The 15626-nt window shown below is 41.2% G+C and overlaps 1 protein-coding gene across 1 annotated transcript in view; it reads right to left on the reverse strand.

Annotated features, from left to right (window-relative positions):
* The window catches only part of LOC147734913 (glycine N-acyltransferase-like protein 1), a 133977-nt gene that overhangs the window by 100177 nt on the left and 18174 nt on the right, over nt 1–15626 (reverse strand). Inside the window, exon 2 of the mRNA XM_086953680.1 lies at nt 12862–12969. Within this exon, the coding sequence (XP_086809806.1) occupies nt 12862–12969 (108 nt within the window). The remainder of the gene's footprint in view (nt 1–12861; nt 12970–15626) is intronic.

A 15626-nucleotide genomic window follows, 5' to 3' on the forward strand; every position in this document is an offset into this window, starting at 1 on the left:
GTCCGCTTGGTGTCTCTCTTGTGCCCCATTCAAGGCTGCCACTTTCTCTACCCAGGTCCAGCTGATTGCTATACTTAGTACATACATTTAGGAATAACCATTATAGTTAATATGGTCATTCATCTTAAAGGAACTTTAGAGAAATCATACCAAATGTTGCATTATATTATACACATTAGCTTTACGTTATTTCAACTCAGCATTGATATTAAAGTGCAATCTACTCTCTTGGGGCCAGATGTATCATCCGTTTTTTTTGTCGCAAACGCTGCGATTCGCAAAAAAGCAGCGTTTGCGACAAAATAATCAGCAAATGCGATGTATGAAGAAAATCGCATCGCAAAGTTAAGGCATCACAAAATTTGGAATACCTTAATTTTGCACAAGCATTTAAGGAATAGCAAAAAGTGATTTCTTAAATGCTATGTAAGAAGCAATCAAGTTTTGCGATTTCACACTAAGAAATTGCAAATTACCGCCAACTTGTAGTTGGTGGTAATTTGCGATTTCTTTTACAAATGCTCTTTTTGGCATTTGTAAAGGTGCCATGTGGCGCTCATGTATGTGCGCCATATGCACACACATGTAAATTTCATGGGTGCAGCAGGGTGTCCTTAAGACACCCTTGCACCCTTGAAATTATTCTCAATTTGCGATTAGCAAATTGCGAATCGCAAATTGAGAATAACTTTCCATTCCTTCCTATGGGCCTCCTGGCCCATAAAAATGAATGGGAAAATATTTCCTGATTGCGATTCGCAATTTGCTAATCGCAATTAAGGAATATTAAGAAATCGCTAAATAATTGCGATTATCTACATACATCCAATTTTGCAATTCTCAAATAGCGATTCTCAAAAAATCGCTATTTGAGAATCTCAAACATGGATGTTGATACATCTGCCCCTAAGTGCTCTGGGCTATAGAATTTAGATTTTTCACAGCCTGCTGGGCAGAAAATCTGGATTTTATTAAAAACACGGAGGCTAATATTATGCAAATTCTCCTTTATTGCCATAGCTCAGCATAAACAATGAGAGAACATAGAAGATATGAACATTCTTGAAGATGTATATAGCTCATGAACACACAGCCATCATCCTTCTTTGTCCAATGCTGCGAATCAATAGAATAAAATCAACAAAATTCAAACTTGAAGTAAGACGTCCAACGAGCCATCTTCATTAAACAAAGGTAGGAATTCTTTTTCTGAAAAGAAGGAGACATAAAAGGTTAAAAGATACAACCCTTAGGGAAGGTCAGTTAGTGGAGGGATAATATTAGCCTCCATGTCTTTAATAAAATCCAGATTTTCTGCCCAGAAGGCTGTGAAAAATCTAAATTTTATGGCATGACATGGAGGCCAACATTATGCAAGTTCAAAGTGAATTGAGAACATTGTCAATCACATTGTTAATTGTTCTAAAATAAAAAAAAATAAACATACTTTCATTAGACCAGTCAGCGGGTCTTAATATATCTTGTAGCCCACCTCCAAGTATATAAGCTTTAGAAGCTGATGTACCCCTAAGAGAGTGTGCACCAAAAATAGAAATGTCGACACCACATTCACTCATCACTTCTTTCGCCCATCTTGCGAGAGTGGGGGAAGAAACACAAACTTTCATTCTCAGGAAAGAAAGGATAGAAGGTAGAAGAAGACATAGTCTTGGTCCTTTTTTTAAGATAAAAACAAACTCCTTCAGGCTGAAAGGCCCCGCTAGTAACATCTAAGGCCTTATCATCTGAAGTTCGCCTAAAGGAGACTAAAGAAAGTAAGGTAGTAAGTTTATAAGAAATACGCTTGAGAGAGAGAACATGATTATCTCCCCATGAAGAGATAAGGTGCAATATGTCTCTCACATCCCACAAGGCTGAATATTTAGGAGTAGGAGGATTGAAAACATGCATGCTTCTCATAATCTCTTTTGTCAAGAGGCTTTGACCAACAGATACACCATCGACTAAGGAGTGACCTGCAGCTATTGCTGATCTATAGACATTAACGGTTCCATAACTGAGGCCAGAAGCGAAAAGCTCAGAAAGGAAGTTAACTACATGAACTAAATCAATTAAAACGGGATCATAATGTCGTTGAAGACACCGGCGAACCCATTTGTTCCAGGCCAGTCGATATGCATTCCTTCGTCCAGAAGCCCAGGATTCAAATATGAGTCGGAAAGCATTGTGCGAAAGGCCAGGGATTTGCCACTGTTGCCTGGAATCTTCCAGGCCGTCAGGACTAAAATGCCTTGCTCCAGGAGAGGGTGACTGAAAGATGGGATTAGGATCAGGGAGTCCATGGTCATCTCTAGGATGACTGGGAACCATGCTTGAGACCACCAGAGGGGGGCTATCACTACCATACTCTGAAGGTATCTGCGAGCGTGTATGAGGAGGCGTGGGATCATTACAAACGGCGGTTTTAAGTTTTGCCAATTCTGGAGGAAGGCATCCACCCCTGATGCCTGAGGGTCCGGCCTCCAGCTGAAATATTTTGTCAACTGAGTGTTTAACCTGTCTGCAAAGAGGTCCATCTCGAAGGGGCCCCACTGCTCTTGAATGCACAAAAAAAAATTCTCCCTGTTCAACTTCCAATTGATGGAATCCCTGAAATTTCTGGAAAACCAATCTGCTACACCGTTGTTCAGACCTGGGATGTGTTCTGCCGTGACGGACAGTCCCTTGTTCAGACAATAATCCCAGAAGACTTTCGCTATTTCTGTCACACCTTTCGTATGTGGTCCACCCTGTTTGTTGACGTATCTTACCGCAGCGACATTGTCCATGCGGAGCATTATAGAACATTTCATAGTTTTCTGTGTAATGCTTCGAATTGCAAAGGAACCAGATAAAAGCTCCAAGCAGTTGATGTGAAGTTTCCTCTCCTCGCGTGTCCACCGCCCCCCTGTAGAAAGGTTGGCGCAAGATGCCCCCCAACCCACTAGACTCGCATCCGATTCTATTATCAATTCTGGGGTTTCCCCGAAAATGGCTTTCCCATTCCAAGCCTCTGCTTTTTGCAGCCACCAGGAAAGTTCTTCCCTCGAATCTATGTCTAAGCTGGTCATCTGAGTATAGGATTGACACGCTCTCAGAGTCTTTGCTTTGAGTTTCTGAAGGGCCCTGTAGTGAAGGGGCCCAGGAAGATCGCTTGAATGGTTGAGGAGAGAAGGCCCAAAATTCTCGCTAAGAGTCTCAAGGAGAATGTTTCTAGAGAGAGAATCTTTTATAGCTCTTTCCTGAGTTTTTTTATCTTTTCCTTTGATAACTTTAACTCTCCCGATAATGTGTTTACCATGAATCCCAGGAATTGAGTCTCTTGTGAAGGGATAATGCAAGACTTCTTTGTATTTATGACAAAGACCAGGTATTCTAAAAGCCGGATGGTAAGATCTGTGTGTCGAAAAATTGTCAACTTGGATTGAGCCATGATAAGGATGTCGTCCAGGTAGATTATCAGTCTCACACCCCTTTCCCTTAACCATGCCACCACTGGACGCAGCACTTTGGTGAAGCACCATGGGGCTGAGGATAGGCCGAAAGGGAGCCTGCAAAACTCCCAGGGCCCGATTCACAGAATGAACTTAAGACTCAATCCTAAACTTACTACTATTTTGGTATTCACAGAATGCACTTACTACTTTTGGCATTCACAGAATGAATTTACTACTTTTAGTATTCACAGAAGTTAGGATTTTGTCTTAAGTCTGTCTTAAGTCTGTCTTAAGTTTGTCTTAAGACAAACTTAAGACAAAATCCTAACTTCTGTGAATACCAAAAGTAGTAAGTTCATTCTGTGAATGCCAAATGTAGTAAGTGCATTCTGTGAATACCAAAATATTAGTAAGTTTAGGATTGAGTCTTAAGTTCATTCTGTGAATCGGGCCCCCAGAGTTTTCCCTCCCAAGTGAACTATACGAACTTCCTGTGAGGGGGCTAAATAGGAATTATCAAATAAGCGACCTTTAAATCCAGGCGCATTAACCAATCACCTTTCCTCAGTACATCTCTGAGTAGGTGTATTCCCTCCATTTTGAAATGGTGGTCAGACACCCACCCGTTTAGACTTTTTAAGTTTATGGCACGCCTCTGTGTCTTGTCTTTCTTCTCCACCAAGAAAATATTGCTGATGAATCCTCTTTGAGAGCCGTCTCTTATAGCCCCTTTGGTGAGAAGATCTTGAACTTCTTGAGAAACAAGTTTCTTTTGATCTTGGGAGAATATTATCTCCTGGGGAGGTTTTAACTGAAAGGGAAAATTTATAAAGTCTATCATGTAACCTTTGACGGTTTGTAAGACCCAGGGATCCTGAGTTATCAAGGTCCAGTTGCCAGAGAAAAGGGCTAGTCTCCCACCCACCTTTACAGGGGTATCTGATTGGTCTTTCAATGCACCTACCTGTCGAGAAAGTCTTGTTCCTTCTTTCTCCATGCAAATATCTTCCCCTGCTGCGTTGTCTCTGGGGGTAGAAGGTTTGGTTCCCGTGGAAAGACGACTGTTGATACTTGGAACTTCGTCCAAAAAAGGGTCTTGAAGAGGATTGTCCACGTCCAGGGAATCGACCCCGCATTTCCCGGCCCGTCCAAAAATCCAATCCTCGAACACCTTCTTAATTTCGCGTTGGGACTTTTGGATTGAGCTAGAAGCCCCAACGTATTTCGCCATATCGCGTATGAAGTCTTCTCCAAATCGGAATCCTTGCGAATTGGGTCCTGCCTCTTTATTTGCCAATTCTATGAGTTTAGGGTCTACTTTAAGTAGTATCCCTTTTCTACGTTCATTAGATATGGCAGTGCTTGCATTGCCGAGAAGGCAGATGGATCTCTGAACCCATTCGCGAAGCTTTTTGGGATCAATAGGGATGCCTCCGACATAAGCATTTTTTGCCAAATCAAAGATTTTGGTTAAGGGACCTATAATATCAAGTAGACGGTCCGGACAAGACCTGAGTCCCTTGTCTATGCCCTTCATCGGGTCTTTCACATCCTTAGCTATAAATGCAATGACCTTAGGGTCAAGTTCGGGGGTGAAGGCGATTTTATCGGGAAGGGATGGGTGAGGGCATTCTGATCTCGACCTCACTTCTTTGGGGATCTCCCTTCTTAGCCAAAAGCTAATGTATTCTGCGAGATGTTGGGACGGAAGCCATTCGGGAGAAAGGGGATGTTTAATTAATAAGGGGGGATGTTTAATTATTAAGGGGTCGAACATATTGTCCCCAAAGGGGTCAGTGATACCCATTTTGGATCCCAATACTTTGCTTGTCCCCTGGAGTCCTCTATGGAGTTGTCTTTCCGGATCTCAATATCCGAATCAAAGGGTGACGAGCAGGAAAGGTCTATGTCTGCATCGTTTTGTTCGTCACTATCGATAGGTATAGGTGAATCTGGACCTAATTCTTGTCCCTCTGTGATACCAGAGGCACCGTTCTGATCTCCGCCCTGATGGCGAGATTGAGCCGATTTTGATGACACCTTATGTTTTTTGGAAGACAAGGTAGGTTGTTCCCCCGCGGCTCTTTTCTTTGGGGCCTTAACTGAGCCTTCCTTAGTGCCTGAGGTATGAGCACTACTAGTAGAAGGCCATGCCCTTGTAAACATTTCAAAATTCTTATTGATAGTGTCATTACATTTTTTATTAATGGTTTCATAAAAGGAGCTCATGGCTTTATCCATGGCTTTAGAAACCAGTAGTTCCAATTTTGCATTTAGTGAGGCATCAGGGTTAGAAGACATGATTATATATAAATGTAAAAGGACAAGAGCGTCCAGCAGTCTTCAACCTTATTTATTATTTATTAAGTTTAACACAAAAGCTTTTAAATTAATCTTTCTGTGTTATTTAGCCGTACCTTAAGTCAGACCTGCTTCGTTTTTCCCCTTTTTTTTGTTAAGATATTGCTAAATAGACTGTTAATGCAGAGAAACAGGGGTAATTTAGCCTGGAGAAGCTGTAAAGGCGATTGAAATCGTGAAAGAGTCGAGTCAGATCAGCAACTGCCGAAAGTTGGTTGGTAACCCGGGTAACGATGCACGGAGAGGATCGTGTGTGTCGCTATGGGATTTTCCTCTAAGCCACGTCCCCTCCGCGGCGCGGGATCCAAGGCGCACCACGGAGGGGAGAAAAGCCGAAATCTGAGCAGGAGATGCCAGGTAAGGGTGTAATGTAGTGCCCACAAAGGGTTCACAGGCCGCCGAGCCGGGTCGTGTCGGGCCGCGGGTGATGTTGTCAGGCAGCAAAGGGCGGGCAGCGAAGAGTGCGCTCTCGTTCAAAAGACGCGAACGGAGAGGGGCAGCAAAGGGCCCGATTGCGAGTAAGGGGGCAACGTTACCGGAAAAGAAAGCAGAAAAGACTAGCGTAAATCAAATAGAAAAAATCCACAAGGGAAAGATAGGGAGATACATAAACATAGGCAATGTAAAAACATAGCAGTTATTAGAGAGGAAAAAGGGAAAAATAAACAATAAACAAGCACATGGTAGGGTCAAGTGGACCCAGATATGCGATAACAAGGGTGAAATCAAGCAAGCACACGCACCAGTAAGCACTAGTGAAAGGGAGGTACTTATCTGTGTGAGCAGCGGCAACAAAGAAGGATGATGGCTGTGTGTTCATGAGCTATATACATCTTTTAGAATGTTCATATCTTCTATGTTCTCTCATTGTTACTGCTGAGCTGTGACAATAAAGGAGAATTTGCATAATGTTGACCTCCGTGTCATGCCATAAAATTTAAAGCATGGTTGCTGTTATTATATCATAAGCTCTTGAGAGACACAATTTTTGCTTTTGTTGGTGTGACCTCCTTGCTGGACAATTGCCATGAGGCTAAAAATGTTATGTTTTGAAGGAGCTTTAAGGAATACTTGTACCCTTTGCATGCTAGAATACATTTTGTTGCAACGTTACCTCAAGGCACTACTAACTTTCCCAGCTCTTTAGGCCTAGTGGCTTCCTACAGATTATGCCACATTATATTGCATGCTTTTTCAACGCATGCCATTACAATGCCGTTATTACAATGACCGCGTTGTTACATCACATGCCATTACAACGCTGGTCAGCAAAATGACATGCTGTAGGGGGGCTCTGGATTTTGGAACAGTATAATTTACTATTCCAATTCTGCACGGATGTAGCTGAGTCATCCTTCATGAGAACTACTCAAGGTAGGGTGCTGACAACAACTATTTTATTTTGATTTAGGATAGGGCAGTTGGGAGAGTCATTAACAGGTGTAATATTGCTGAATAATTGGCCCTCATTTAATCAAATGAGGAATGAAAGCTGTATTAGGAATCAAACACAACACTTGGAAGTAACACACTGAAATCAGATGCATTAAACGACTAAGATTATTATGTTGAGACCTGTACATGTTTGCGGCCTCAAACAAGCATATGTTTGAAAGTCCCTATGAGAAGACTGAAAACATGCCTTTGGTCAACTGTCAGACAGCAGCATCTTTCTGAAGATGCAATTACAAATACTTAATGAGCTTATTACTATTTCACTGAAGAAATTCTTGGAGAATTAGCAAAGGAGGGTCATCATGAAACACCTTTGTGAAAGCCGGTTTTATGTTCTGTTGTTATGTTATTACGTTTATATAGCGCTTGATTATTCAAGGGTGTCTTGGCACTGCCTTGTGCAAAGGTATCATGCTGGACAATAGAAATAGGCCTCTTTTGGACTATATCAGGTTATAAAATAAAGAAGTTATCATACAAGGTTTGGTGGGATTGCATGTGTTCACATCAAAAAGTAGATAATATGTATACTAGTCAATGCTCATCTTCTCATAATATCCAATTTATATGTTACCTTTAATCACATTTCTAGATCAGATTGGTAATGATGTTTCAACTACGTATGCTACACTGTGAAAACATCCAACCTCTGTTTCTCACTATGTTATTGCATTTTACTAAGTTCCAGATTGCACAGTTAATTTTTTATATAGTATAATTGTTGATGAGGACTTCAATTCAATTCAATTTATTTTATTATGTTTTGGCTCTCGACGAGGGCCACATAAAATTTACAATACAATTTAAACACAAAGAAAAAGAAATTCAATAAACAAATACAATACAAATTACATCCATTGGCAAAATAATCCAGAATAGGCAACGTCAGACATCTCCATAGCACATTAATAAATAGCTAAAAAACCTTTAAAAAGGTAAAAATGTGGAAGCAAAACATTTGATTTGGGGGACAGTATAGAAATTGTAGAAAAATATTTACCTTAGAAATACCTAGTAGGAAGCATATTGGTTTTAACCATTTAAACCGCAAAGAGCGGAGTGCCGGGCAAATCAACAGGACATGTGTTCGGTCCTGAATACTCAAATTACAGAAATTGCATGTGGGAGAAGATCCATACCATTTAGATAACGGTAAATTTAGGGGCAATAAATCGTATCTTAAAAGAAACCATAATCTACGGACACCATGTGGTATATTCCATGTGGCATAAGGTTTGGCCCACTTCATAGAATAAGAGTTAAGGAGGAGATCACAACTCCCTTTTTCTCGTATTGAATTCATATCTGTTTGGAAGCACAGTTCCCACGATGCCTGTTTTAGCAGGATTTTTAACTGGGCTGGTGAATGAAGGAACAAAACACTTTCGACTAACTTTAAAAGTGACACAGCTCTTCTAAAGTTCCTTACTAATCGAGAGAACTCTTTGAAGTTGCCCAACAGTTCTCCTTTAAGGAGAGCTCTCATCGAACCCGGTTCAGCTCTGGCCAAACAAGCGACCCATCGTACCAGAGCACATAATCCCTGCACCCAGCTGCTCCTCAGACCGAAGTCAAGTCTACATGCGGCCAAGGAGCACGCGGTGTTAAAGGTAGATAGGGATCTTAAAAGTTTCCCTTCAATTTTGTGACAGAAACCCAGTGCTTCAGCTCTATGAGTTCTATGCCATATAGTATCGTTGCAGGAATCTTTGCCCTATACACTTCGAGTAAACTGGAGAAGTGTCTTTTACCGGTGGCGAGATAGAGGGAATTCAAACCCTTACCATGAGCGAGGGCTTTATGTGAGGTATGCTCAATATGGAGCTTCTCGCTCAAATTGGACGAAATTATTTTACCCAAAAAGGTATAGGATTTGACAACCTCTAATTTCTGGCCCCCAATGAACCATCCAAAGTTTTCAGAACGGCACTTCTTTTTCCCGGCAATACACATAATTTTACTTTTAGATATATTAATCTTCATAAAGTGAGCATCAGCAAAAACATGTAAAGCCTTCAGCCGATTAGCCAGCCCTTTAGGAGTTAGATCTAGGACAAGAATGTCATCAGCATACATCACACAAGATATAGGGGCCCCCCCTATCACCGGAGCTATACCCACACAAGCATTCAGGGAAGCAGGAAGGTCCAAAGTGTACAAGGAAAAAAATAATGGAGCTAGGAGGCAGCCTTGTTTAAGGCCGTTCAAAGATGGGATTCGGTGCGAGAGTCCCATTTCTCCACCTTGGAGAACACAGCACCAAGTATCAGTATGGAGAGCACGTACAAGATCCAGTAGGTAAGATGGTAAACCAAGGGCTGCCAATTTTCTCCACAGCGTTCGACGATCTACTCTATCGAACGCTGTGGAGAAATCAATAAAAGCCGCAAACACCACCCCTCCTCTCACATGAGTGTATGTATCAGTGATCACATTCAGGGTGGTGAGGTTATCTAATGTACCGTGCCCCCTACGGAAACCCGTTTGTTCTAACGGCAAGATGTTATTCTCCTCGATCCAATCGTTAAGTAATGCTAAAATACATTTTGCAAAAACCTTTCCGATTGAATCGAGGAGGACTATCAAACGATAGTTCATGGGGTTGTCCCTAACTCCCTTCTTAAATATAGGGACCAATACACTTCCTCTCCAAGAAGCGGGGACCGTTTTAGTAATAAAACAGGATTTAAACAGTGGGTAGAGGATCTTACTCCATAGCAAGGGTTCCTGCTTCAGGACCGTCATAGGTACTTCGTCAGGTCCCATTGCGCCGGAGGAGCGCATGTTCTTTATAGCCTGTTCTATTGTTTTCTCAGTTGGAAAATTAATAGGGCCTTCAGATGTTAGATCAGGGGCACTATCTACAGCCAATATAGCATTCCCTGCGTACAGCTTCCGAATGTAAGAGGACCAGACCTCTTCTGATATAGGGATGTGGAGAGGGCTCATTCTAGTACCACAACCCCTACCAACTATGGACCAGAATTCACTAGGCCTGCCATGTACAACTGCCTCCCGCAAGTTTATCCATACGGAATCTTCCTTCTCCTTTTTCAGTTTCGCTTTTAATCTAGTTCTCCTTCTTTTTAACCTCAATATTTCTTTTGCTAGTTCACCAGATCTACCTAGAAATTGCTCTCGCACTAATTTATTTATTTCCTTATTCAGGATACGCAATGTACTAGGATAAACTACCTTTTTCCTAGGACCACCAACCCTTTTCACATCTAGGATGATCATCCTCATAAACTTTTCAAAATTAACAATTTCGGAACCATGCCAATCATGTAATTCTAATATAGTTTTACATAGCATATCCTGTACACCTATAATGGCAGTTGGATTCCAAAAACATCTACCCGAAGATCCATGAAAGTTGACATCGTTATTATTAAGGGACCAAGACACAGTGGGGGGAGGTTTTAAAGAAATAGTTATAATGATTATGCTATGATCACTCAAAGATGTAGGGGAAACCATAAGATCCTGAATACATGGGAAAATATCATAATCAGAGATCACATGGTCAAGTATTGAGGCACTAAAAGGGGACCTGTGAGTAAATTTCGCAGGCACATCAGAGGGCAATCTCCCATTTAGAATAAGCCCCTCAACTGCCGATAATTCTTCTAAAAGAATCTTCCCTCTTTTGTTCGTTATTATTTTATCTGGAAAGAGGGTTTGTGGAATAAAATAGGCCTCTTCTTTAGATTGGTTTCTAAATAGATTTAAACTAGCATTAGAAATTTTACAATTCAAATCTCCTACTAGGATAGCTTCAGGTGGGGAATTAACATTTTTAATCTGTCCAATATACTCAAACACTTGCTTCAATAAAATGTTAAAACGCTCTTCGGGGGGAATATACACTTTAATAATTACAACTGCCGATTTATTTGGAGAGCTAGGGAGATTAGCAATTGTTATAGCTTGAAACAGGTTACTTGGGTCAATATAATGAGAAAATCTCCAGTCCAGTCTGTTAGACAATAAGCAAGCAATTCCCCCTTTGGCGTGACCTTTCTTGGAGGGGGCAGCCGGCGCTTCCAATACATAGTAATCCTTCCCTGCATAAATGTTATTGGTACACCATGTTTCTTGGATGCAGATAACATTTGCTCCCAGCGAGAATAAAAACTCTAATTTCTCTGAGCTGCTATGTATTCCGGCTGCATTCCAAGAAATAATTTTTAGCTTATTGTTAAAGATGATGGAATAATTTGGGATTTTCTGTACTCTTATTTGAAAGGGCACTAGGTAGCCAATTCCACCTATGATTATCCTCTGATGGAAGAGAATTAGGAATTGGTGGGGGCGGCAATACCTGGGAAACCGAACGTTGCCCTTTAGAAACCCAAATCTTTAGATCTTTAAATGGAGAAAGAGCCCCATCTTGCTTATCACTTTTTTGGGTCATCCTGTGGGGATGCATGGTCTTACCAAGACTAAAAATAGGCAAGACGTCAATCCCTCTACATTGAAAGTTCTCCACTTGCTGTAGTATCAAGTTTACAATAATTTTGGAATAAAATTTGACCCTTATACGTGAGGCACTATCTCCACCTAACAAAGAAACTAACTCAATGTCACTTGACTGAATGAGGTGGAGACTTTCCAAATCTCTGAAACATTTAAGCAACCATGATCTATTTAAGGGCAAATCAGCATCAAATAAAGGTAAGTAGTCCAAAACCAGAGTGTCCACATAAGACATTGAGATTCTTGCCTGGGAAAAAAGGTGTGGGCGTACACCAACCTCATCTGTAAGGGAAAAAGAGGTAGCCAAAGGGTTAAGGGCTCCAAGTTCAACCGGGTTTGAGCTCCTTATCTCTACCATTGGGGAGGCAATCAGTCAATGTCCACCGTTCTGAGGTAGATCCTCCACAGTCAAAGGAAGAGTTTTACTAATGGTCTCAGGACCACAATATGGCAGAGTTCACTAGCCAAATTTGCAGCCACCGGGTTAGAGACAATGACAATATCTTCAATATCAGTTAACACAATTGGATCGCACAGGCTTCCTTTTTTTACCCTTATTATTTCTATGTTTGCCAATTTCCTCCTTTATCTCTTTCTCATCACCATGTTGCCCTTTTTTCTCAGGGATGAATATTGGAAATAGTTCTTGTGTTATTTTTGAGACTGAAACAGACAGATTTTCTTCCTCTATTTCAAGATCTGAATTCTTTACACAGTAGTTGCCGCAGTGGCAGGCAAAATCTTGTCAATTTATTAGTTTCCATCTATTTTTCTCTTTTTAATGATCCCTCTCTCCCATCCTTCGCCTTTACCCCCCCCGCCCCCCTTATAAAACATGAAGACTTTAATTTGGAAGTTCTTGTACAGCATACTTATTGATGTTTTACTTACTTTTGTTATAACAATAATGTTTTTCCTCTTTACTGTACATTGTTGTATTAAATAACGTCTTTTAAACACATAAATGTTAATGCCACTATATTGTGTATCCTGGCGCTGGCGCAGCCCATACAAGCCAAACATGAGAAGCTCTTCAGCTTTGTGAGTGCTTGAAATATTAATTAATTGTTTAAAACACAAATAAGCACAGTATGGACTAGTGCACTGCAAGCTGTAGCCTTTTACTCACCTCTGGCCGTGGTTTGGAAATCACAGTTTTAAAGTCAGGCCAGGAATCTACTAGAACCTCCATATTTAAAGGATTTCCACGGTTTATGTGGAAAACTGAACCATAGACCTGGAATAAAGAAGAAAGAGGCAAATAACACAAATCACACCTGGAGTTTATCTAATAGACATTGGGGGAACGGAAAAACAAAAATGCCTTGTAAAAGTGCAAATGCACATCATATTCCAGAAAATTATTTCACCAGACAGAAGAAAATTCACATGTGCAGATATGCTTTCATCCATATCATGGATTCGGCATACATTTCCATTCTGTGCAGCAGTGCCCACTTAGTTTGCATGCCAGATGCAGAATGGTACAGTGCATGGTAGAACATCAAATGAGTTGTCTCTGGTGGAGATATGAACTAGCGCCTGCACTGAGGACAGCACACTAGTCAAAGGCCGGCTGGCAGTTTGAAGCCTCTGATCCACGTGTTACTGTGCAGATATCAATGCTGCATTCCTTTTAAAGGTGGCAGAGATCCCCCAGCAGGTGGCTTCAGTGACAGCCCCCACTCACCTGCTGTAAGCCACTTCCATATGATGCACAGTCAGAGCACCTCCTGACATTTCTGCTGTGCTTGCATGTGTGCAATAGCACAGGTGCAGAGCCAGCATGTTCCCTCACTTTCATGGAGTCAGGATCCCCTGCAAATGAAGAAATGCCCCTTGAAATCTCTCCGGCACACATGTACTGACTACACACATCCATTACCCCTGCCCCAGGGCACTTCGTGGTTACTGATATGGTGCACTGTCTCACTATGTGCCAAGGATCGCACTTAAGTCAGTGTGCAGGGTTTAAAATGGGGCAGTGACTATATATCGAGACTAATTACCTGTTCCTAGTGCATGCAAGAACCCACACCTGCATTGGAAACAACATGTAAGTGCAAGGCGGGCCAGCAATTTGAAGCCACCAACTCAAATTCTACTGTGCATGCAGTAACATGGGCATCATTTGAAATGGGGTGTAGAGATCCCACTGAAGGTGGTTGCAGTGAATAGCTGTACTTGTTTTTAGGGAGAGATCTAGGGGTCCATGGGACTCCTTTTCCTCCTTTTTAGGGCTCCCCTCAGGGAGTCAGCCTGCTGACTGTGCACCATCTCTTAAAGGCAATAGTCCTTCGGACAACTCTTTGACATCTGTGCCCACATTTCTTAATATGGCATGGGCACAGAGGCAAACTGTTGTTTCATTTATGGGGGGCTGCCTTTCAGCTAGGGAGACCTCACCTGAGACCAGGCCAGCATAGCCTGTATTACAGAAGTGGTCATGCAAGACTCTGCGGCCCCTTCTGTGATACCCTAGGATGCTGAAAGTGGGAATATATGCCTACTGCACCCCAGGGTATACAATAGTATAGCTGCATGAGTTTTTTATACACAACACATGTATTTACATTATTTACATACAGTCACTCCAGACAGAAAGATAATAGAGAGAAGTTGCTCAAAAAGAGTGCCTGTGTAGAAATTGTGTTAGTGAATGAAAAGAGGAAGTCATAAATATAACATAGCCATTAAATAAAACTCTGTACATCTATTTGTAAATCATAAATGTGATCTCATTGTATAAGGGTAAAAGTTTCAATAATAGTTGCCCCTTTTATGGAACAATAATCCAATCCAGCTTTGGGAAATGTTGGCGTTTAAACCAGACAAAGGGGAAAGGAACCTGGTAGAGACTCAACAGCGCGCCCTTCATCAGGACTAGGTGACATAATAGAAGGGAGCAACCTATTTGTTAAAGAGGGACAATTTACCCCAACTCAATTAAAATCAGTTTAGCATGTGTGTATAATATTAACATCTCATTCCCCCTAAAAATATTGCATTCTCACCAAGAGTTTACTGTCCTATGGAGAGGTAACTGCTAAATTATTCAGATGACAAGGGCTGGATGTCTCCTTGTCTAAAGAAGATCTTGAGCAAGACCCTAGAAAGTCAAGGAACAGGACTCACTATTAAATGTGGTGTCCAGGTGCCGGGAGAAAAAAAGAAAATGCCACACTATTAAAAACCTTAATAAAAAACATAGTTCACCTTATGTAAATTGGCCTTGGTGGAGGACTTAACTATGTAGATATGCTGTGTAAAAACGAAAAGGAGCACTATAAGTGACTTGTTTCACAATTCCAGTGAAAACACAGAGTCGAGAATTATATTGTAGGTAAAAAACAATCACCAAAATCTAATTTGTTAACCATTTAATCATGGCGTCGATAGGAGCCTCCTAATGAAAAAATCAACTCGGGCTCTGTGTGAAGTTAATAACAGAGGGGCCAATTCACAGAACTAATCTGAGATAAAATTCAAAACGTACTACTTTTGGTATTCACGAAGGCATTTAGTAGTGGTAAAGTTAGTAGTCCTAACTTTACTGTTACTAAAAGCCTTCTGTGAATACCAGAAGTAGTAAGTTTAGGATGTTATCTCAGTTTAGTAGTAGTAAAGTTAGGAGTCCTAACTTTACTACTACTAAATGGCTTCTGTGAATACCAAAAGTAGTAAGCTTAGGATTATATCTCGGATTAGTTCTGTGAATCAGCCCCAGAGTATTAGTACCATGAAATGGAAACAGAAAGAAGTTTATTTACCCAAGCCGGGTTGCTTACTAGCTGTCTGGCTTCAAGGAATGCCCTGATTCCAGTGAACGTGGCTCATCGAGCAGCGCGTCCTCGGGTTGAAATAAAACAAAAGGAACATCAACTTGCAATTTGA

This window comes from Lissotriton vulgaris, chromosome 1_2 (assembly GCF_964263255.1).
Source record: "Lissotriton vulgaris chromosome 1_2, aLisVul1.2, whole genome shotgun sequence".
NCBI lineage: Eukaryota > Metazoa > Chordata > Amphibia > Caudata > Salamandridae > Lissotriton > Lissotriton vulgaris.